Source organism: Hemiscyllium ocellatum, chromosome 20 (genome assembly GCF_020745735.1).
Source record: "Hemiscyllium ocellatum isolate sHemOce1 chromosome 20, sHemOce1.pat.X.cur, whole genome shotgun sequence".
NCBI classification, from domain to species: Eukaryota; Metazoa; Chordata; class Chondrichthyes; order Orectolobiformes; family Hemiscylliidae; genus Hemiscyllium; species Hemiscyllium ocellatum.
Window position 1 is genome coordinate 50,870,433 of NC_083420.1, and position 22,111 is coordinate 50,892,543.

A 22,111-nucleotide genomic window follows, 5' to 3' on the forward strand; every position below is an offset into this window, starting at 1 on the left:
CAGGTGACATTGGGGTTTAGACTGCGTAACCTTGGCCCAAAGTAAAATTGTCTCTTCACTCTTACGTATCTCAAGGCAACGCTGAAATGCAAACCTAAGATTAGAAGCAAATTTAGTATAAGATGTAAACATGTTACTAAAAGATGCATGTCACAAGTTAAGATGATTCAAGATAAACCAATCGCCTCAGGCAGCATCCGTAAAGAGCTGGCAATACATATTTAAGGCAGAATAGAGGTGATTTAATAAGGAACTCGACATTCTCTGTTATTCTTTCATTTCAAGACAGCAATGATCACGGGCTGGGAAGTTATTTACATGACCAGTGACAAAGACATGCTGGCTCAGTGGTTAGCACTGCTGCCTCACAGCCCCAGGGATCAATTCCCACCCTGGGCAACTCTCTGTGTGGAGTTTGCACATTCTCCCTGTGTCAGCATGGGTTTCCTCCCACAGTCCAAAGATGTGCGGGTTAGGTAGATTGGCCATGCTAAACTGCCCGCTGTATTAGTCAGGGAGAGTGGGTCCCTCTTCGGAGGGTTGGTGTGGTTGGGCCGAAGGGCCTGTTTCCACACTGTAAGGAGTCTAGTCAGTTTCGGGTTTGAAGTGCTTGGATTATAATACTGCTATGGTTTTGATTGTTTAAACTGAAAGCAGATTTTCATATTTTACTATTTTCTTCCTTTGAATAAACATTTCAGGTTGGAGTCTGTGGCTATCTGACTCTGGTTGAAGCTGTACCGGGCGATATACTTGCTGCTCTACCCCCGAGTTTTGCAACAAACGTCACCCGTGCTATATTTCTAGTCTCACTCACACTGAGCTTCCCACTGGTCATTCTACCCTGTCGACAAGCCATTAGCACGCTCCTTTTTGAACAAGAGGTTAGTTTATTGATCAATCAGACAAACGGTAATCGCCAATATGAGAGAAAACCGAAGAGAACTTGAGTCTTTGTGGGGTAGGCATAGAGAAGGGATTTCCATTTTGTGGGAGACTGGCAGACATTGAGGGCCGGAACTGTAAGACAGTTACAGTTAAGAACACAAGGAGCAATTCAAGACAAATTTCTTGATCAGAGGATAGTTAGAATTTATTCCTTACAGGGAGAGATTGTAATGATTAACATGGCTGTGTTCGAAGCATGGTAGACAATGGCTTGAGGGAGACGGCAGGGTATGCTGATATGGTGAAATAGAGTGAGGTTGGAAGAAACCTGGAACAGAAATCCCATTATAGACAATTAAATTGAGCCACTTGCTTCTGTATGTTTGTTGAGTTTGGTGTAGCATTGGTGGATTATAAGAACACAACCAATGCCATAGGATTTCCATGCCCTTTCCCATCCAATTACTCTTCTGGTTGGCTTAGTTTTCTATTGATAATAACTCATGTTGGCAGTTCTCAGTTATAGACTGAAGTCACAACTGCAAGCATTAGGAACATTATGACTGTTCTACAAAACACCCCCATCCTCAATGATTGGGGGAGCCTGGCACATGAGTGCATTTACATCTTCATTCAGAAATGCCGAGTGGATAATCCATCTCAACCTCTTCCAGAGGCCCTCAGCATCACAGGTACCAGTTTTCAGCTAATTCGATTCACTCCATGCGATAAAAAGAAATGGCTGATGTACTGCAAAGGCTATGGGCCCTGACAATATTCCGGCAATATTGATGCTTCAGAACTTGCCATATCCCTAGCCAAGTCATTACCATATAGAACAGGAAGGATATTCTATTGAGTATGCAGAGAGAAATTACTCCTGGATCATGGATCGTATCTGTTGGGTCTTCCCTTTTTCTGAATTTGTTTAAAAATGAGTAAACATGTTGGATTAAAAAAAACTCAAAGGATTTTCAGCAATCACTGATATATTCTTTGCACATTTTACAGAAAGAAGATGGTACATTCTCAGTGAGTGGAGATATGCCCTTTTGTCAGCATGTAATAACTACAATGGTGACAGTTTATGGTACCATGATCATGGGGATCCTGGTACCGGATGGTAAGTGCAATTGGAATGTATGAGCTGGAACTAACAGTATGAGAGTGGTTTAATTTAATAGGAAAACAGACTTGGAGTGGGGGTGCTGAATGGCTTCTGAGTTCAGGGGGCTGGGAACTCTGATAAAATGATGTCCTGGGTAAGTATTAGGGTCCCGTCGTTTTCTGTTGTTGTTGCTTGATCCATAAACTATGACAGTCTCCTGTATTGTCTATTATTACTGCTTTACTGTTCTTTCCAAATAAACATGTTCTCTAGATGATTGCTTCTGGCATGTTCTAGTGGTAGTTACGTTTAGGATTAGGGTTGGGATTACGGTTAGGATACATTGCAATAGAGTTAGGGTTAGGGTTAGGATTAGAGTTAGGTGTACATTGCAACAGAGTTAAGGTTAGGGTATGTTGTAATAGAGTTGGGGTACACTGCAATAAGGTTAGGGTTAAGGTGCATTGAAACAGGCTCAGGATTAGGGTGAGGGTTAGGATGAGCATATATTGCAATATGGTTAGAGTTAGGATTACAATTAGGTTACAATTAGGTTACAATGCAGTAGGGTTATAGTTAGGATTAGGATTAGTGTTAGGGTGAGGGTATATTACAATAAAGTTAGAGTATACTGCAACAGGGTTAGGGTGAAGGTTAAGGTATACTGCAGTAGGATTAGGTTTACGTTTAAGGTAGCAGTAGCATTAGGGTTAGGATATAGGGTGACGGTACATTGCAATAAGATTATGGTTAGGGTTAGGGTACTCTGCAATAAGATTAGGGTTAGGGTGAGGGTTAGGATTAGGGTACTTCACTTTTATAAGACAGTTTATGTCATATCTAGGAAACTGAGTTCAGGGACTAGTACAAAGTGCTATAGTGCAAAGTAACACGAGGGTTTGTCCCACTGCGAGTGAAGTTTTGTTTGGAGGAGGGACTGAGAGTAAGGAAAATGTGACAAAATGACCAGACGGGAAATGAAGGGAGCTCTTTAATCACAACAAGTCGTTCAATCTGAAATGCACCGCCTAAAAGGGAAGTGGAAAAAGTTTCATATGCAATTTTCAAAACAGGATTGGTTAAATGAATGAAGGAGACAATTTGAAGGGTTATGTGAAAGGGGCAAGGGAGTGGGAGTAACTGGATAGCTCATTCAGCAAACCATGCAAGAGGTTAAATGTCTTTCTTCTGTGCTTTCTGATTCCGGTAAATCCCAAGCTCCTAATAACAACCATTACTTTTTCCTCCTGATAATGCGCTGTAACTTGTGCCAACTGTAAATGCATGATCTTGGTTCCATGTTCAAAGTTTCAGACAAGTGTTACCTTTGCTCCTGTTCCTCTGATGAGATTCTTATCATTGCCCTGACAGCGGTCTGTGTTTGGTCTTTCAGTGCAGACTGTGTTAGCAATCATAGGAACCACCATGGGAACAGTCATCTGCTTCATTTGCCCATCTGTATTTCATGCGAAACTACGGAAAGATACTTTCACAGGAAGAGTAAGTATAACCTTACTCCGGCACATTACACTGTAAACTTTGGAAGTTAGGGTTAGTCATTTACTATTTCACTTCCAGTGTTGGGAGGTTCTAGGTTCCATTTTCACACCTCAAACCATGGAATATATTCCTAGGGGATCATTCCTTCTGGTTAGAAGGTTGGTACAGTGGCTCAGTGGTTAGCACTGCTGCCTCACAGCACCAGGGACCTGGGTTTGATCCCAGCCTCAGGTGACTATCTGTGTGGAGTTTGTATGTTCTCCCTGTGCCAGCATAGGTTTCTTCCCATGGCCCAAAGATGGGCAGGTTTGGTGGATTGGCCATAGGAGTCTGGATGGGATACCCTTCAGAAGGTCAGTGCAGACTTGAATGGCCCCTATCCACACTATAGGGATTCTATAGAAGGGTGCATTTTCTTTTTCCAGTCAACTGGTGGATCAGGAGTCATTTTAACCCTCACACTGTGCATACATAGGACAGGTGTGGTGTTAAAATATGAAAATTCTGTACCCAAATTCAAAACTTCCTACCCCCAATTTTAATGCGAGGGACGCAAGGGTGCTGACAGCCAATCAGCTCACTGGAAGGAGGTAGGCAATGTAATTATTACAGTGAGACATCATGTCGTGTCACTAGATTATACTTAACCCTGGCCTCTCAAAACCAAATGGGTAAAGAGAGGTGAATCTGTTGACACGGAGGTGGGGGAAGGGGTGGGTGGGTAAAGGTTTCCTGCTGGCCCCAGTATTGCTGCTGCTTTACCACGTTGCTGCAATCAGACAATACTGTATGTCCGACTTATGTCGTGATGATGTAGGTACTCTCAAATAGCTTCTTCATGTTTTGGCGCAGGCCTCTCACTCTTCATATTTTGTTTTATTTTCTCTGAGTCTAAACCCAGGCTTAAGCCACCAATCACAGTAAGCATCAATACTAAACACATAATCAAACACACAATTACACATGACAGCGTTCAACCTCCCACTCTTGACTGTTTTGATCTTCTCTGTTCCTGGTCTTTTTGGTGTTGCCGGAATCGGAATGACCCCACCTCCAGTTTCCCTGATCTCCTCTGGGCTCAGACTGGGATCATCCTCTTTAGTCTGGCCTTCCGACCTCCCCATATTCCCTGAGCTGTGGCCTGGTGATGAATGGCCTATCCAGCAGCCTCTCTGTCTGGTCATCCATGGTCAGGAAACAGAGACAAAATATGGCCATCAGGGCTTGGCTTGGCGTGTGACAGAGAAGCCTGCTCCTCTGTGTTTCCTGGTGTCAAATCAGCAATCCCCCCTGCCTGTTCACCTCCCACCCCCAGCACAACCCTGAGACTCTCCTCACTTGGAAGTGAGTATCCGACTGGGGAGAATTGGAGTATTCGGAGCTACGGATGGAAACAAAGAAGCATTTCTTGAAGGGTGGGGGTGGCCAGTGTGACAGAGGTGGCTGGGGCGGTCTTTGTGAAAGAAGCAGTAAGGATTCAAATGCTCAGCTCCGGCTGTCAAGCGGGTAAACAATGGGGGAAGGGGATGAAGTCAGCGAAGGTGAGATGGAATTTGTGATGGTTGCCATGAGCCTTAGTCATCCCTACATTTAGGTGGATAGGAGGGCACAGCTTATTCTGGACTGGATATCTTATGGCATGGGGCAGTCGAGGGGTAAGGAGTGATGATGAAGAGAAAGAGCTGAAGACCTCGATGTTTTCGCAGACACTGTGGAAATGAGAAAGAGGAATGGGCCCCAAAACTTGCTTCCTTGGGCACTCCACAAGGTTGCATGGTTGGTGTGGCCACACAGATCAAGGGGAAGAACCTCTGGCTCTGAAAAGACAATGAGAGTGGAGTTAAATGAAGGTGACTAACTCCACTGCATAGCAGAGGAAATGGCTGACAGGATAAAATTCATTATCACAGAGAAGTAGGAGATTTTTCCATCATTCAATTCTGTCCCACCTGTAATTCCTATTGATCAGTGATAAATTCAGCAATATGTTGAAGTGGCTCTGATTGTTTGGTAAATACCAATCACATTTGTTTTTTTTTAAAACAAAAATGGGACTATACAGCCATCTTATTGAACTATATTCCAAGGAACATGCAAATTGTTTCCAACCTACATTCGCAATGGCAAAGCAGCTTTCATAGAATTCCTACACTGTGGAAACAGGCAATTTGATTAGATTAGATCACTTAGATCACTTACAGTGTGGAAACAGGCCCTTCGGCCCAACAAGTCCACACCGACCCGCCGAAGCGCAACCCACCCATACCCCTACATTTACCTCTTACCTAACACTACGGGCAATTTAGCATGGCCAATTCACCTGACCCGCACATCTTTGGACTGTGGGAGGAAACCAGAGTACCCGGAGGAAACCCACGCAGACACGGGGAGAACGTGCAAACTCCACACAGTCAGTCGCCTGAGTCGGGAGTTGAACCCGGGTCTCAGGCGCTGTGAGACAGCAGTGCTAACCACTGTGCCATCGTGCCGCCCACATTTGGCCCATCCCATTCCCACCAACCTTCCAAAGAGCATCCCCAATGGCTAACCCACCTAGCTTGTACATCCCTGGACAACATAGGGCAATTTAGCATGGTTAATCCACCAAACCTGAGCCCCCAGAGGAAGCTTTTGCAGACACGGAGAGAATGTGCAAAGTCCACACAGAGGCTGGAATCCCACCTCGGTCCATGGTGCTTTGAGGCAGCAGTGCTAACCATTGAGCCACTGAGCTTTCTACCTGGGCTATCTCTCTCTTGAAGATAGATGGTGTGACGGTCCATGCCCAAAGCAAAGGGAAGTCCATGCTGGGAAGAGGTTATCCATTTTTACATTGGCCAGCATTTCCAAGTCTGAAACGGCAGTTGAACGTGATGGAAAATATCATGCTATGCTCTGGTTTGGCCTCAGGAACCTCCCTCAGGGAGTCAGGGTAATGTTTTAGTGACATGATCTGTCCAAGGAGAAAAATGTTGTAAAGGAAAGGCGGAAGCTCGTGTGGAGAAAGTATATTTTCATAGAGCTTTTCGGTCTGTTCCTGTTTTTTACATGCTATGCAGTAAAGGGTTTTCATTAAACAAATTGGTCCAAACTTTTGTGCTTAAGACACAATTGTTGACTTGGAGGGTGAGGCTGAGGCTGGAATTATGAAAGAAAAGCCATTCCAAAACTCAACAGAAAATTCTTCATTTGCTTCATGAAGCTCATTGTTAATTTAACTCACTAACTCATTCAATATGTGATCTTATCATGTGAAATGATACTTCCAGATGTTGTTGTAGCGAGACCCATTTTAAGGCATGTATTTGGGTCAATATCAATGCACTCAAAAGGGGTCTCATTTTAAACGTGGTGTCGCAGATTGTTCTGGGTTTCGGAATCCTCTTGCTCCTTATCCGTGCATCAAGCATCACTGATTTAAATGGGGAAGAACTCCAATTACAGCCAATCCGGAAATCCAGGGTGACCGACGAATCAGGAAATGCAAAGATTGCATTAAGGAATGGAGGTAAGGCAATTGTTAAATCTTCACTAATGCTGCCGTTGTAGAAATGTTTCTTTATATCAATCATTTAAAAAAAAGTTTAAACGGTCAATGTGAATAATCAGAGCTGCTCCGTTTTCATCTGGCCGCTGAGGTGGATCCTGGGGTGAGTAGACAGAAATGTTGCAGTGGGAGTACGATACACAGCTTGCTGGCAGTTACCCTACTGTGGGCTAGTTTCCAACAAGCCACATCGATGTGAAATCACTGAAGTGTCTTCAAATGGCGGGAAGCCAGGAAAGGCTATTAAGGGAATTTTAAGGGTAATTAAGGCCTCAGTTCTGCTCAGAAGCAACCCCTGTGGTGGATGAATCATGGAAATGAAAATAGCTGACCTCCTGGGAGGAAATCTGGAGCCAATATTTCAGTTGTATTTAAAAAATGCTACCACACCAACCTACCCTACTCTCTCCAATATCAATGTCAAAAGATAGCCTCAGCCATGGTCACGTGACTTCCTGTTAAAGAAGTTTCCAACTTCCACACTGACAGTGTGATAGCTGTCATTCAAGGAGTCATAGTCAAAGAGATATACAACAAGGAAAAAGATCCTTCAATCCAACCAGTCCATGCCAACCAGATATCCTAAATTAATTTAGTCCTATTTGCCAGCACTTGATCCAGGGTTGGAGGATTTGAGTTATAGGGAGAGGCTGGGGCTGTTTTCCCTGGAGCGTTGGAAGCTGAGGGGTGACCTTTTTTTTAGGTTACTTACAGTGTGGAAACAGGCCCTTCGGCCCAACAAGTCCACACCGACCCACCGAAGCGCAACCCACCCAGACCCATTCCCCTAATGCTACAGGCAATTTACATGGCCAATTCACCTAACCTGCACATTTTTTGGACTGAGAGGAAATCAGAGCACCTGGAGGAAACCCACGCAGACCCGGGGAGAATGTGCAAACTCCACACAGACAGTTGCCTGAGGCGGGAATTGAACCCGGGTCTCTGACACTGTGAGATAGCAGTGCTAACCACTGTGCCACCGTGCTGCCCACCTTATTGAGGTTTACAAAATCATGAGGGGCATATATAGGATAAATAGACAGAGTCTTTTCCCTGGGATCAGGGAGTCCAGAACTAGAGGGCATAGGTTTAGGGTGAGAGGGGAAAGATATAAAAGAGACCTAAGGGACAACGTTTTCACACAGTGGGTGGGACGTGTATGGAATGAGCTGCCAGAGGATGTGGTGGAGGCTGGTACAATTGCAACATTTAAGAAGCATTTGGATAGGTATATGAATAGGAAGGGTTTGGAGGGATGTGGGCCAGGGGCTGGCGGATGGGATTAGATTGGGTTGGGATATCTGGTCGGCATGGAGGAGTTGGACCACAGGGTCTGTTCCTATGCTGTACATCTCTATGACTCTATATCCCTCTAAACCCTTACTATTCATATACCCATCCAGATACCTTTTAAATGATGTATTGTACCAGCCTCCACCACTTTCTCTGGCAGCTCATTCCATTCACACACCACCCTCTGCGTCAAAACATTGCCCCTCAGGTCTTTTTTTAAATCTATCACCTCTCACCTTAAACCTATGCCCTTTAGTTTTGGACTCCCCTACCATGGGGAAAAGACCTTGGCTATTCTCCCTAACAAGGGCTGTGGCCCGAAACGTCGAATTTCCTGTTCCTTGGATGCTGCCTGACCTGCTGTGCTTTAACCAGCAACACATTTTCAGCTCTGATCTCCAGCATCTGCAGATCTCCCTTTTTACTCAATGATTTTATAACCCTCTGTAAGGCCACGCCACAGATCTCCAATTCTCTAGTGAAAGGATGCCCCAGCCTATTCAGCTTCTACCTCAAGCACGAACCCTCCAATCACAGCAACACCCAAATGTGTTTATTAATGCTGAGAGGGTCCCTTTACTGTGAGGCATTCTGTCTCACCCTCTCCTGCATTAAGAGTCTGCAATTCTCTCAGTATTCAAGGGGCACACATGGGTGTTCCTGTACGAGGAGTCTGCTTTCCATCCTGAACTGGATGGTGAGTGTGCCCAATGGTTATTCCTTGAAAATTGATGTTGAGTGACTCCGTCAAGCACTGTGGTACTGTTCCACAGTCACTGGGCACCATCAGGCACTGTGGTACTGTTCCACAGTCACTGGGCACCATCAGGCACTGTGGTACTATTCCACAGTCACTGGGCACCATCAGGCACTGTGGTACTGTTCCACAGTCACTGGGCACCATCAGGCACTGTGGTACTGTTCCACAGTCACTGGGCACCATCAGGCACTGTGGTACTGTTCCACAGTCACTGGGCACCATCAGGCACTGTGGTACTGTTACACAGTCACTGCGCACCGTTAGGCACTGTGGTACTGTTACACAGTCACCGGGCACTGTCAGGCACAGTGGTACTGTTTCACAGTCACCGGGCACTGTCAGGCACTTTGGGACTGTTTCACAGTCACCGGGCACCATCAGGACTGTGGTTCAGCTACACAGTCACTGGGCACTGTCAGGCACTGTGTTACTGTTACACAGTCACTGCGCACCGTTAGGCACAGTGGTACTGTTTCACAGTCACCGGGCACCATCAGGCACTGTGGTACTGTTTCACAGTCACCGGGCACTGTCAGGCACTTTGGGACTGTTTCACAGTCACCGGGCACCATCAGGACTGTGGTTCAGCTACACAGTCACTGGGCACTGTCAGGCACTGTGTTACTGTTAAATAGTCACTGGGTACCATAAGGCACGGTGGTACTATTTTTCAGTCACCGGGCACCATCAGGCACTGTGGTACTGTTTCACAGTCACCGGGCACTGTCAGGCACTTTGGGACTGTTTCACAGTCACCGGGCACCATCAGGACTGTGGTTCAGCTACACAGTCACTGGGCACTGTCAGGCACTGTGTTACTGTTAAATAGTCACTGGGTACCATAAGGCACGGTGGTACTATTTTTCAGTCACCGGACTCTATTAGGCATTGTGGTATAGTTATACAGTCACCGGGCACCATCAGGCACTGTGGTTCGGCTACACAGTCACTGGGCATAGTCAGGCACTGTGGTACTGTTACAGAGACACCGGGCACCATCAGGCACTGTGGCACTGTCAGGCACTGTGGGATTGTTTCAGTCACCGCACACTATCAGGCACTCAGGTACTGTTATACAGTCACCAAGCACCATCAGGCATTTGATCAGGTACTGTGGTGCTGTTATACAGTCACTAGGCACTATCAGGCACTGAGGTACAGTTACACAGTCACCGGGCACTATCAGGCAATTTGGTACTGTTATACAGTCGTCGGGCACTATCAGGTACTGTGGTACTGTTACACAGTCCCTGGGCACTATCAGGCACTGTGGTACTATTATACAGACACCGGGCACCATCAGACACTGTGGTTCGGCTACACAGTCACTGGGCACTGTCAGGCACTGTGTTACCGTTACATGGTAACGGGGCACCATCAGGCACTGTGGTACTGTTACACTGTCAACGGGCACCATCAGGCACTGTGGTACTGTTACATAGTCACTGGACACCATCAGGCACTGTGGTACTGTTATACAGTCACCAGGCACTGTTAAGCATTGTGGTACTGTTAAACAGTCACCGGGCACCATCAGACACTGTGGTTTGGCTAAACAATCACTCTGTACTATCAGGCACTGTGTTACCATTACACAGTAACCGGGCACCATAAGGCACTCTGATACTGTCATACAGTCACTGGGAACAGTTAGGCACTGTGGTACTGTTACAGTCATAGTGCACTGTCAGGCATAGTTTTACCATAACACAGTAACCGGGCACCATTAGGCACTGTGGTTCAGCTACACAGTCACATGGCACTGTCAGGCACTGTGGTACTTTTACACAGTCACTGGGCACTGTCCGGCACTGTGGTATTGTTACACAGTCACTGGGCACCGTTAGACCCAGAGGTACTGTTACACAGTCACTGGGCATTGTCAGGCACTGTGGTACTGTTACACAGTCGACGGGCACTGTTAGGCAGTGTGGTACTGTTACAGTATGTGGGCATGTCAGGCACTCTGTTAATGTTACACAGACACTCTACACCGTCTGGTATTCTGCATCTGTTATACAGTCACCAGGCACTGATGGGCATTGTGGTACTGTTACACAGTCACCAGACACCATCAGGCACTCTGGTGCTGTTATACAGTCACCGGGCACTGTCAGGCACTGTGTTACTGTTACACGGTAACCCGGTACCATTAGGCACTGTGGTTCGGCTACACAGTCACATGGCACTGTCAGGCATCGTGGTTCTTTTACACAGTCACTGGGCACCATCAGGCACTGTGGTACTGTCACACAGCCACTGGGCATTGTCAGGCACTGTGGTTCTGTTACACAGTTACCGGGCACCATCAGGCACTGTAATTCGGCTACACAGTCACTGGACACTGTCAGGCACTGTGGTACTGTTACACAGTCACTAGGCACCGTCAGGAACTGTGGTACTGTTACACAGTCACTGGGCACCGTCAGGAACTGTGGTACTGTTACACAGTCACTGGGCACCGTCAGGAACTGTGGTACTGTTACACAGTCACTGGGCACCGTCAGACCCAGAGGTACTGTTACACAGTCACTGGGCACCGTCAAGCACTGTGGTACTGTTACACAGTCGCCGGGCACTGTTAGGCAGTGTGGTACTGTTACAGTAAGTGGGCATGTCAGGCACTCTGTTAATGTTACACAGACACTGGACACCGTCAGGCATTGTGGATCTGTTATACAGTCACCAGGCACTGATGGGCATTGTGGTACTGTTACACAGTCACCAGACACCATCAGGCACTCTGGTACTGTTATACCGTCACCGGGCACTGTCAGGCACTGTGTTACCGTTACACAGTAACCGGGTACCATTAGGCACTGTAGTTCAGCTAAACAGTCACTAGGCACTGTCAGGCACTGTGGTACTGTTATACAGTCATGAGGCACTGTCGGACACTGTGTTAATGTTACACAGTCACTTGGCACTGTCAGGCAATGTGGTATTCTTACACAGTCACTGAGCACCATCAGGCACAGTGGTACTGTTAAATAGTCAATGGGCACCATCTGGCACTGTGGTACTGTTATATAGTCACTGGGTATATTTAGGCACTGTGGTACTGTTACACAGTCACCAGGCACCATCAGGACTGTGGTTCAGCTACACAGTCACTGGGCACTGTCAGGCACTGTGTTACTGTTAAATAGTCACTGGGCACTGTCAGGCAATGTGGTATTCTTACACAGTCACTGAGCACCATCAGGCACAGTGGTACTGTTAAATAGTCAATGGGCACCATCTGGCACTGTGGTACTGTTATATAGTCACTGGGTATATTTAGGCACTGTGGTACTGTTACACAGTCACCAGGCACCATCAGGTCTGTGGTTCAGCTACACAGTCACTGGGCACTGTCAGGCACTGTGTTACTGTTAAATAGTCACCAGGCACTGTCAGGCAATGTGGTATTCTTACACAGTCACTGAGCACCATCAGGCACAGTGGTACTGTTAAATAGTCAATGGGCACCATCTGGCACTGTGGTACTGTTATATAGTCACTGGGTATATTTAGGCACTGTGGTACTGTTACACAGTCACCAGGCACCATCAGGACTGTGGTTCAGCTACACAGTCACTGGGCACTGTCAGGCACTGTGTTACTGTTAAATAGTCACTGGGCACTGTCAGGCAATGTGGTATTCTTACACAGTCACTGAGCACCATCAGGCACAGTGGTACTGTTAAATAGTCAATGGGCACCATCTGGCACTGTGGTACTGTTATATAGTCACTGGGTATATTTAGGCACTGTGGTACTGTTACACAGTCACCAGGCACCATCAGGACTGTGGTTCAGCTACACAGTCACTGGGCACTGTCAGGCACTGTGTTACTGTTAAATAGTCACTGGGCACTGTCAGGCACGGTGGTACTGTTTTTCAGTCACTGGACTCTGTTAGGCATTGTGGTATAGTGTTTCAGTCACCAGGCACCATCAGGCACTGTGGTTCAGCTACACAGTCACTGGGCATTGTCAGGCACTGTGGTACTTTTACAGCGACACTGGGCACCGTCAGGCAGTGTGTTACTATTACACAGACACTGGGCACTGCCAGACACTGTGGCACTGTTAACCCAGTCACTGGGTACCGTCAGGCACTGTGGTACTGTTACACAGTCAACGGGCAATGTCTGCCACTGTGGTTTGGCTTCACAGTCACTGGGCACTGTCAGGCATTGTGTTACTGTTACACAGTCACTGGACACTGTCAGGCACTGTGTTACTGTTGCACAGTCACCAGGCACCATCAGGTACTGTGGTGCTGTTACCCAGTCTCTGGACACTGTCAGGCATTGTGTTACTGTTATCCAGTCACTGGGCACCATCAGGCACTGTGGTACTGTTGCACAGTCACCAGGCACCATCAGGTACTGTGGTGCTGTTATACAGTCACTGGGCACCATCAGGCACTGAGGTTTGGCTACACAGTCCATAAGACCATAAGACATAGGAGTGGAAGTAAGGCCATTGGGCCCATCGAGTCCACTCCGCCATTCAATCATGGCTGATGGGCATTTCAACTCCACTTACCCGCATTCTCCCCATAGTCCTTAATTCCTCGAGACATCAAGAATCTATCAATCTCTGCCTTGAAGACATTTAGCGTCCTGGCCTCCATTGGACTCTGTGACAATGAATTCCACAGGCCCACCACTCTCTGGCTGAAGAAATGTCTCTGCATTTCTGTTCTGAATTGACCCCCTCTAATTCTAAGGCTGTGTCCACGGGTCCTAGTCTCCTCGCCTAATGGAAACAATTTCCTAGCGTCCACCCTTTCCAAGCCACGTATTATCTTGTACATCTCTATTAAGTCTCCCCTTAATCTTCTAAACTCCAATGAATACAATCCCAGGATCCTCAGCTGTTCCTCATATGTTAGACCTACCATTCCAGGGATCATCCGTGTGAATCTCCGCTGGACACGTTCCAGTGCCAGTATGTCCTTCCTGAGGTGTGGGGAGACCAAAACTGGACACAGTACGCCAAATGGGGCCTAACCAGAGCTTTATAAAGTCTCAGTAGCACAACCGTGCTTTTATATTCAAACCGTCTTGAGATAAATGACAACATTGCATTCACTTTCTTAATCATGGACTCAACCTGCATGTTTACCTTTAGAGAATCCTTCACTAGCACTCCCAGATCCCTTTGTACTTTGGCTTTATGAATTTTCTCACCATTTAGAAAGTAGTCTATGCTTTTATTCTTTTTTCCAAAGTGCAAGACCTCGCATTTGCTCACATTGAATTCCATCAGCCATTTCCTGAACCACTCTCCCAAACTGTCTAGATCCTTCTGTAGCCTCCCCACTTCCTCAGTACTACCTGCCTGTCCACCTAACTTCGTATCATCTGCAAACTTCGCTAGAATGCCCCTAGTCCCTTCATCCAAATCATTAATATATAATGCAAAAAGCTGTGGCCCCAACACTGAACCCTGTGGGACACCACTCGTCACTGGCTGCCATTCCGAAAAAGAACCTTTTATCCCACTGGGCACTGTCACTGGGCACTGTCCGATACTATGTTACTGTTACACAGTCACCGGGTACCATCAGGCACTCTGGTACTGTTATGCAGTCACCTGGCAGTGTTCGGCACTGTGGTACTGTTACACAGTCACCGGGCACCATCAGGCACTGTGGTTTGGCTACACAGTCACTTGGCACTGTCAGACACTGTGGGACTGTTATATAGTCACCAGGCACTGTCAGGCAATGTGATACTGTTACGCAGTCTCCTGGCCGCCATCAAGCACTGTGGTACTGTTCTACAGTCACCGGCACTATCAGGCACTTTAGTACTGTTACAGAGTCACTGGTCACTGTCAGGCACTGTGGTACTGTTACACAGTCCCTGGGCACTGTTTAGAACTGTGGTATTGTTACACAGTCACCTGGTACCGTCAAGCACTGCTGTGCTGTTATACAGTCACCGGCACCATCAGGCACTGTGGTATTGTTACACAGTCCTTGGGCACCATCAGGCACGGTGGTATTGTTACACAGTCCTTGGGCACTGTTAGGCACTGTCGTACTGTTACATAGTCACCGGGCACCATCAAGCACTGTGGTACTGTTACACTGTCATCGGGCACCGTCAGGCACTGTGGTACTGTTTCATAGTCACCAGCCACCATTAGGCACTGTAGCACTGTTACACTGTCACCGGGCACCGTCAGGCACTGTGGTACTGTTGCATAGTCACCGGGCACTGTGGTACTGTTACACTGTCACCAGGCACCGTCAGGCACTGAAGTTTGGTTATTCTGCCCGCGGCACCGTTCGGCACTGTTGTACTTTAGTTGAAGAATATGTTGCTGGAAAAGCACAGCAGGCCAGGCAGCATCCGAGGAGCAGGAGAATCAACGTTTCGGGCATAAGCCCTTCTTCTGTTTTTCCAGCACTACATTTTTCAACCCTTTTCCAGCATCTGCAGTCCTCACTTTCCACTGTGGTACTGTTACACAGTCACCGGCCACCGTCAGGCACTGTGGTGCAATACAATGTGGATGCCACCCTGATTACTGGCTCCCATCCCCTCTGAGAGGTGGTTGCATCGTAATAGCGACACTGAACTGGTAATCCAGACCTGCAGGTCCTGGGGACATCAGTTTGAATCCCACATGGCAGATGGTGAAATTTGAGTTCATCAAAGATCTGTTAACTGGAAAAGCTACTTTAATGGCAACCACTGTAGTTTGTCTAAAAGTCCACATGCTTGACTGATGTTCATTTGGGAAGGAAATCTGCCTGTCCTTGCCTGGTCTGGCCTACAAGTGACTCCATGTCCACAGCCATTCGCCTTCCTCAATACCAGGTCAATGAGGTGTCATCTGGTTATCATTAAGGGTGGGCTGAAGTGTCCTTCTTAACTCCGGATTGCTGAGACAGGGTGGAACTCTCCTTCATTTGGTCTAAGCCAGACTGCAAAGTCAGGACGAGGACCTGAATCCTGTCGTCTGGTATGTTGTAATCGACTGAACCACTGACCAGAGCTGTAGAAGTGGATCTCAATTTTGCGCATTGTTTCCAAGTTTGACAAATAATAAAATAGATATATGCCTAAAAGTAATGGTCCCCAGAAAAAGATGTATAATGGGAAGGTTTGACAGAATTATAGTTCATTTACGATTTAAAACCCATTCTGTACTGATAGACAAAGAAGTGCTTGGAGGGAACTTTGCAACAAGATTAAGCCATTCTGATAGGATAAATAGACAAAGCCTTTTCCCTGGGCTGGGGGAGTCCAGAACTAGAGGGCATAGGTTTAGGGTGAGAGGGAAAGGATATAAAAGGGACCTCAGGGGCAACCTTTTTATGCAGAGGATGGTGCATGTATGGAATGAGCTGCCAGAGGAAGTGATGGAGGCTGGTACAATTACAGCATTTAAAAGGCATCTGGATGAATTTATGAATAGAAAGTGTTTAGAGGGATATGGGCCAAGTGCTGGCAAATGGGACTAGATTAGGTTAGAGGATATCTGGTCGGCATAGACGAGTTGTACTGAAGGGTCTGTTTCTGTGCAGTACATCTCTATGACTCTATGCTTCATGAGCATATTTGGAGCCATTGAATAACATCATGGCTGATATGTGTTCTTAAATCCATTTACTGCGTTGGTTCTCTAACCCTTAACGTTCTGACAAAAATACACCAATCTCAATTGTAACATTTTGAATTGCCCTCCAATTTAGCAGCTTACTGGAGGAAAGAGTTGGGAGGTCATGTTGTGGCTGTACAGGACATTGGTTAGGCCACTGTTGGAATACTGCGTGCAATTCTGGTCTCCTTCCTATAGGAAAGTATTTGTGAAACTTGAAAGGGTTCAGAAAAGACTTACAAGGATGTTGCCAGAGTTGGAGGATTTGAGCTATAGGGAGAGGCTGAACAGGCTGGGGCTGTTTTCCCTGGAGTGTTGGAGGCTGAGGGGTGACCTTATAGAGGTTGACGAAATTATGAGGGGCATGGATAGGATAAATAGGCAAAGTCTTTTCCCTAGGGTTGGGGAGTCCAGAACTAGAGGGCATAGGTTTAGGGTGAGAGGGGAAAGATATAAAAGAGACCTAAGGGGCAACTTTTTCACGCAGGAGGTGGTACGTTTATGGAATGAGCTGCCAGAGGAAGTGGTGGAGGCTGGTACAATTGCAACATTTAAGAAGCATTTGGATAGGAAGGGTTTGGAGGGATATGGGCCGGGTGCTGGCAGGTGGGACTAGATTGGGTTGGGATATCTGGTTGGCATGGATGGGTTGGACCGAAGGGTCTGTTTCCGTGCTGTACATCTCTATGACTCTATGACTCTATTTCCACTGTCCCTGTTTGTGAGGAACTTTCTGATCATCCAAATGACTATGCGCTGTACTTTAAGGATCGTTCTTCTATCTTCTGGTGTCTCTTACCTGTAGGCTTGGCTTCTTGAGCAAAACACCTGCTGAATATACTAACATGTATTTATTCCCCCATGCACCCCACCCACGCCGCTACACCGACAGAAGTGAACTTACTGGAATTGATGAATGATGTTATAGATAAACAAATGAAACGAAAAGGTCGAATGTTGACATACAAGCAAGTTACCTTAAGCACTGGTGTCAACAAAGAAAATACCAGTACAAAAGAAATTACCCAACTACAAGAACGCGTTTTACCCTCCACACCCAGCACTGGGGCAAGATTGAAGGAACTGAAAGAAGCCAAAAGGACATTCATACCTGTATCAGAAAACAGGCGGGAGACAAAAATATTCAAATTCCCTACGGCACAAACACACACAGATGGTGCCTCAGGGGGATGAGGTGAAAAGCAACACACAAAAACTTACCATTTTTTTTCATTTTAACATAACTTAATTTTGGAAAGCCTGAAAGAATTAGGGGAGGAGTTAAAAAAACCCACAATGCCTCAGTTTTGCTCTCTGCCCTCGATACTGTTGCCCTAATGGAGACCCATGCCAAGAATCTGACGTGCCTCTCCTTTAACTGTCATTGACTGGAAGTACAGGCTTGACTCATTTCTGTGCTATTATTTAAGAGAGCACTAATGAATCATCTCTGAGTCTGTTGTTCATCCAGGAGAACGATTTGCCACTTCCAGTCCTGGATCCAACATTGCTGACCATAGCACACCTTTCAAACACTATGAAACAACCTTTTAAAATATGACATATGCAGTATTTCACAATCAACTCTGAGCAAACTATCTGCAAAGCATGTCAAGTATTGGTCAATGTGAGCAACTTCTTTCTGTGAGCATGTTAACTTGGATTTTATAACTATATTTCCAAAGCAGCATTAACCAAACAGTAATCAAGCCAGAATGATACAACATTGTATGTGCAGAATCTGTTTTTTTCCCAGGAAATAATCAGTTCCAATGTTGAAAGGATGGAAGAGCAGAGATTTCAGGCCACTTGCCAACTTGGGAAGGGTTGTAATGCTGACAGAAGGAGGGTGTGCATGGTGGCACATTTAAAGACACCATGGAAAGTGGGAATAGTTTTTTAAAATTATGAGCATTGTAATTTCTGCTCACTACAGCATCCTAATCCTGACCCCAAACCCATGACCATATCCCTGATGCAGATCCTAACCCTGACCGTATCCCTGATGCAGACCTTAACCCTGACCCTAACCCTGACTGTATCCCTGATGCAGACCTTAACCCTGACTGTATCCCTGATGCAGACCTTAACCCTGACCATATCCCTGATGCAGACCCTAACCCTGACCCTAATCTTGACCGTATCCCTGATGGTGACTCTAACCCTGACCCTAATCCTGACCGTATCCCTGATGGTGACCCTAACCCTGATCCTAGCCTTGACCCTAATGCTCACCCTAATCCTGACACTAACCCTGACTGTATCCCTGATACTGACCCTAATTCTGAACCTAACCCTGACCCTAACTCTGACTGTATCCCTGATGCTGACCCTAATTCTGAACCTAACCCTGACCCTAACTCTGACTGTATCCCTGATGCTGACCCTAATCCTGACCCTAACATTGACCCTAATGCTCACCCTCATCCTGACACTAACCCTGACTGTATCCCTGATACTGACCCCAACACTGACCCCAATTCTGAACCTAACCCTGACCCTAATCCTGACCCTAACTAACTGTATACCTGATGCTGACCCTAATCCTGACCCTAACCCTGACCCTAATCCTAACCCAAACCCTGAATGTATCCTGATACTGACCGTAACCCTGACTCTAGTTCTGACCTTAACCCTGACCCTAACTGTGACCATAAAATGATGCTGAACCTAATCCTGAATTTAATCCTGACCCTGACCCCTATCCTGACCGTATCTCTGACCGTATCTCTGACCGTATCTCTGACCGTATCTCTGACTTATCCCTATGGCATCCACATGCTGAACTCACATTGTATCACATCACTCTGAGAGGCAGGAAGACCCCTCCATGCTTCCCTGAGCATGGATCTCGGAGGAGCGCCCGTATTGGGTCTCAATCCCCAAGCAACATCAGCTTGGATATTCTTTTCCTTCTGTTCAATCCCCTCGGGAACCTCGGCATCTCCTCTCCCTCTGTATCTTCCTTTAGCTCTGTAACCGTTTGTAATTACCAAGTTCCATTGGTTCCAGCCTCTTGTGCACCCTCCACTTCTTCCTTTATCAAATGTCTTCAGCCATTTAGCTCCTGAGTCCTGACATTCCTTTCCTAAACGTCTCCACACCCCTCTCCTTTCCTTTTTCAGGTACATGTTTTTATACCCTACTTTGTGAGCAAGCAGCTCACCTCCGTCCCAACAATTCTTCCTTCAGCCTGTCACATGTTTCCATCGAATAACACTCTGTGATGCAGCTTAAGACTTCTTGCCATGTCACTGCGAGACTTTGTTTATAATCTTTGTAAATCTATAGAGAAATAAACCCTTGGAGCAGTGGCTGGCTGGTGGAAGTTTTAATCGTGGAGGTGGGTATTGCAGGGACCCAGGAGACTGCATGGACCGTTGGAATGGTGGGTGGAAGACAGCTGCTGAAACAGCAACCCCAAACACGACGGATTCTACTTTTGTCAGCGAGGGTGTTGGGGGGGAGGGGGGGTGGTAAACGGGTACAATTCACACAGAAGAGCAATCCAAACTGAGCAAGGCCATTTCAACTCAGTGCTGAGTTCAAACCTGTCTGATATTGGCTGCTGAGGTAAGCATGTGGGAATCCACATAGAGGGGAGGTAAATGTCCTTGGAGGACAGATGATTCTGTTTAAATGCCATGATCTAAATGCTTTTAAAATCTTTAAACGTAAAATAAGAACAGGTTCAAGTTGCCGATGACCTCTGTTGAGTTACTTTGATTGAACAACAATCTTAGACTGAAAAAAGCTTCTTTGTTCACTTGTTTTTATTTATTTACTGCTAAGTTACCTCAGATCATTCAGAGTGACAATAGGTGTCCAATACTCTGAGCTCAGTGCCTTTGGGTTAGAGCCAGTTGGCTGTCCTGCCCATATAACCAACTGACCCACCCTGCTGCTCTATTGACCCATAAGGGACCCCCTCTACTCAGCAACCATGACTTAAGTTAGATCCTCAACCAAAGTTCATATTCCAACTGGGGGCAATGGATAGAAGTCAGTCAAAGGAATCTTGAAGCCAAGAGGCATTCAGGACAATTGTTGCATCACCACCCATTGCCATGACTGAGTTCAGCCGAGATTAGTATATCTTCTGAGTTATATAAACGTTCATAACTTGGGAAAGAGGCTTCATAATCCACTCCAACTAGGTACTTGTAGGTGGGGCCAGACCCGGGAATCAGAAGACAACAGTACTTCAGTGCTGTCAGGAGGAACACGCCTTGTATCCCAACTCTGAATCTATTACTACATTCATCTTTGAAGGGGGGAAGCCAGGAATTGTCACAATCGGTTTTTAAGATGCATATGAATCTCCGAGGCACACGACGATGTAGAGGTCATGTGTTAGAGACTCCATTAGAAGGTCAGATCTAGTACAGTTTACAACAGGTAGCTATGCTGCCACATCATCAGTGCACTTTGTATATTAATATTGTCAATAAACATTGTTTAAAAGAAACCTTAAGGTCTGACCTGTTATTGTATTTAAGAAATGAAAAACTAACACAGCAATGTTTTCCCCCATATGTTAGTCTGTTGTTGTACGTAAACAACCTATCTCAAAAACTAATGGACAGCTTCCAATAAAACTTGGCAGACACATCGGAAATGGCCTGAAAATAGAATTGATTACATTTTGGTGAAGATGCAGCTCCAGTTACAGATCCCAGATTGTAATTTGTTAGTTTTCCCAAAATTCTGGATGCAAATTGAGGGAGTACCGGCTGCAACGCAGTTTAATTTGTTCCTCTCCCCTCACATTTGTGAACCAAAGGATGAACCCTTCACAACTGCTGCATTTTCTGGACTGCACGTGTTAAACCTTAAGCTTCATAAACATCAAAATATTTTCAAAAAATGCCTCAGATTAAGATGTGTGAAAAGTAAAATAAAACTTCCCCGTCCCAGATTGGCTTTATACTTCAATTCCAAAATTATGAGGTAACCAAAAAATGCACATTATTTGTACAAGGACATTACCCACAGGTCAAATTTGGCAATACAGAAAATTGCAATGCAAACTGTAGACTCGTCAACTCATTACTGTTTGATGCAGAAGGAGACCACTCGGCCCATTGTTTTCATGCTGGTTAACAAAATCTGACGACACTCATTGCGTTTCTTGCTTTTGACTTGAGGTGCCTGACCACACTTGTCTTTGCAGCTTTATTTATTATGCATGTTCGCATTTCATGTCAAACATGCTGTGGTCTGTACAGTCCACGGTTTACTAACTTTGGATGTACAATGATGGGAAGGCCTTCGCCAGCAGCCCATTGGGACTTGGTTATAACTGCGCCATAATGGAGTGCATCTGTCAGCACGTGGCCCTCAACCTTGCAATGTGCCAGTCTGCAACACTCAGTCACCGACAGCGGTTGAGCGCAGCAAGGCC

General features: G+C 46.1%; 1 protein-coding gene across 1 annotated transcript in view; it reads left to right on the forward strand.

Moving 5' to 3' along the window:
- Positions 1 to 771: 771 nt before the first annotated feature.
- LOC132825287 (putative sodium-coupled neutral amino acid transporter 10) overlaps positions 772 to 22,111 on the forward strand; it is a 29,745-nt gene continuing 8,405 nt past the window's right edge. Inside the window, exons 1-4 of the mRNA XM_060840391.1 lie at positions 772 to 884; positions 1,900 to 2,011; positions 3,390 to 3,496; positions 6,857 to 7,004. Coding sequence (XP_060696374.1) covers positions 1,933 to 2,011; positions 3,390 to 3,496; positions 6,857 to 7,004 — 334 coding nt within the window. The 5' untranslated portion in view covers positions 772 to 884; positions 1,900 to 1,932. The remainder of the gene's footprint in view (positions 885 to 1,899; positions 2,012 to 3,389; positions 3,497 to 6,856; positions 7,005 to 22,111) is intronic.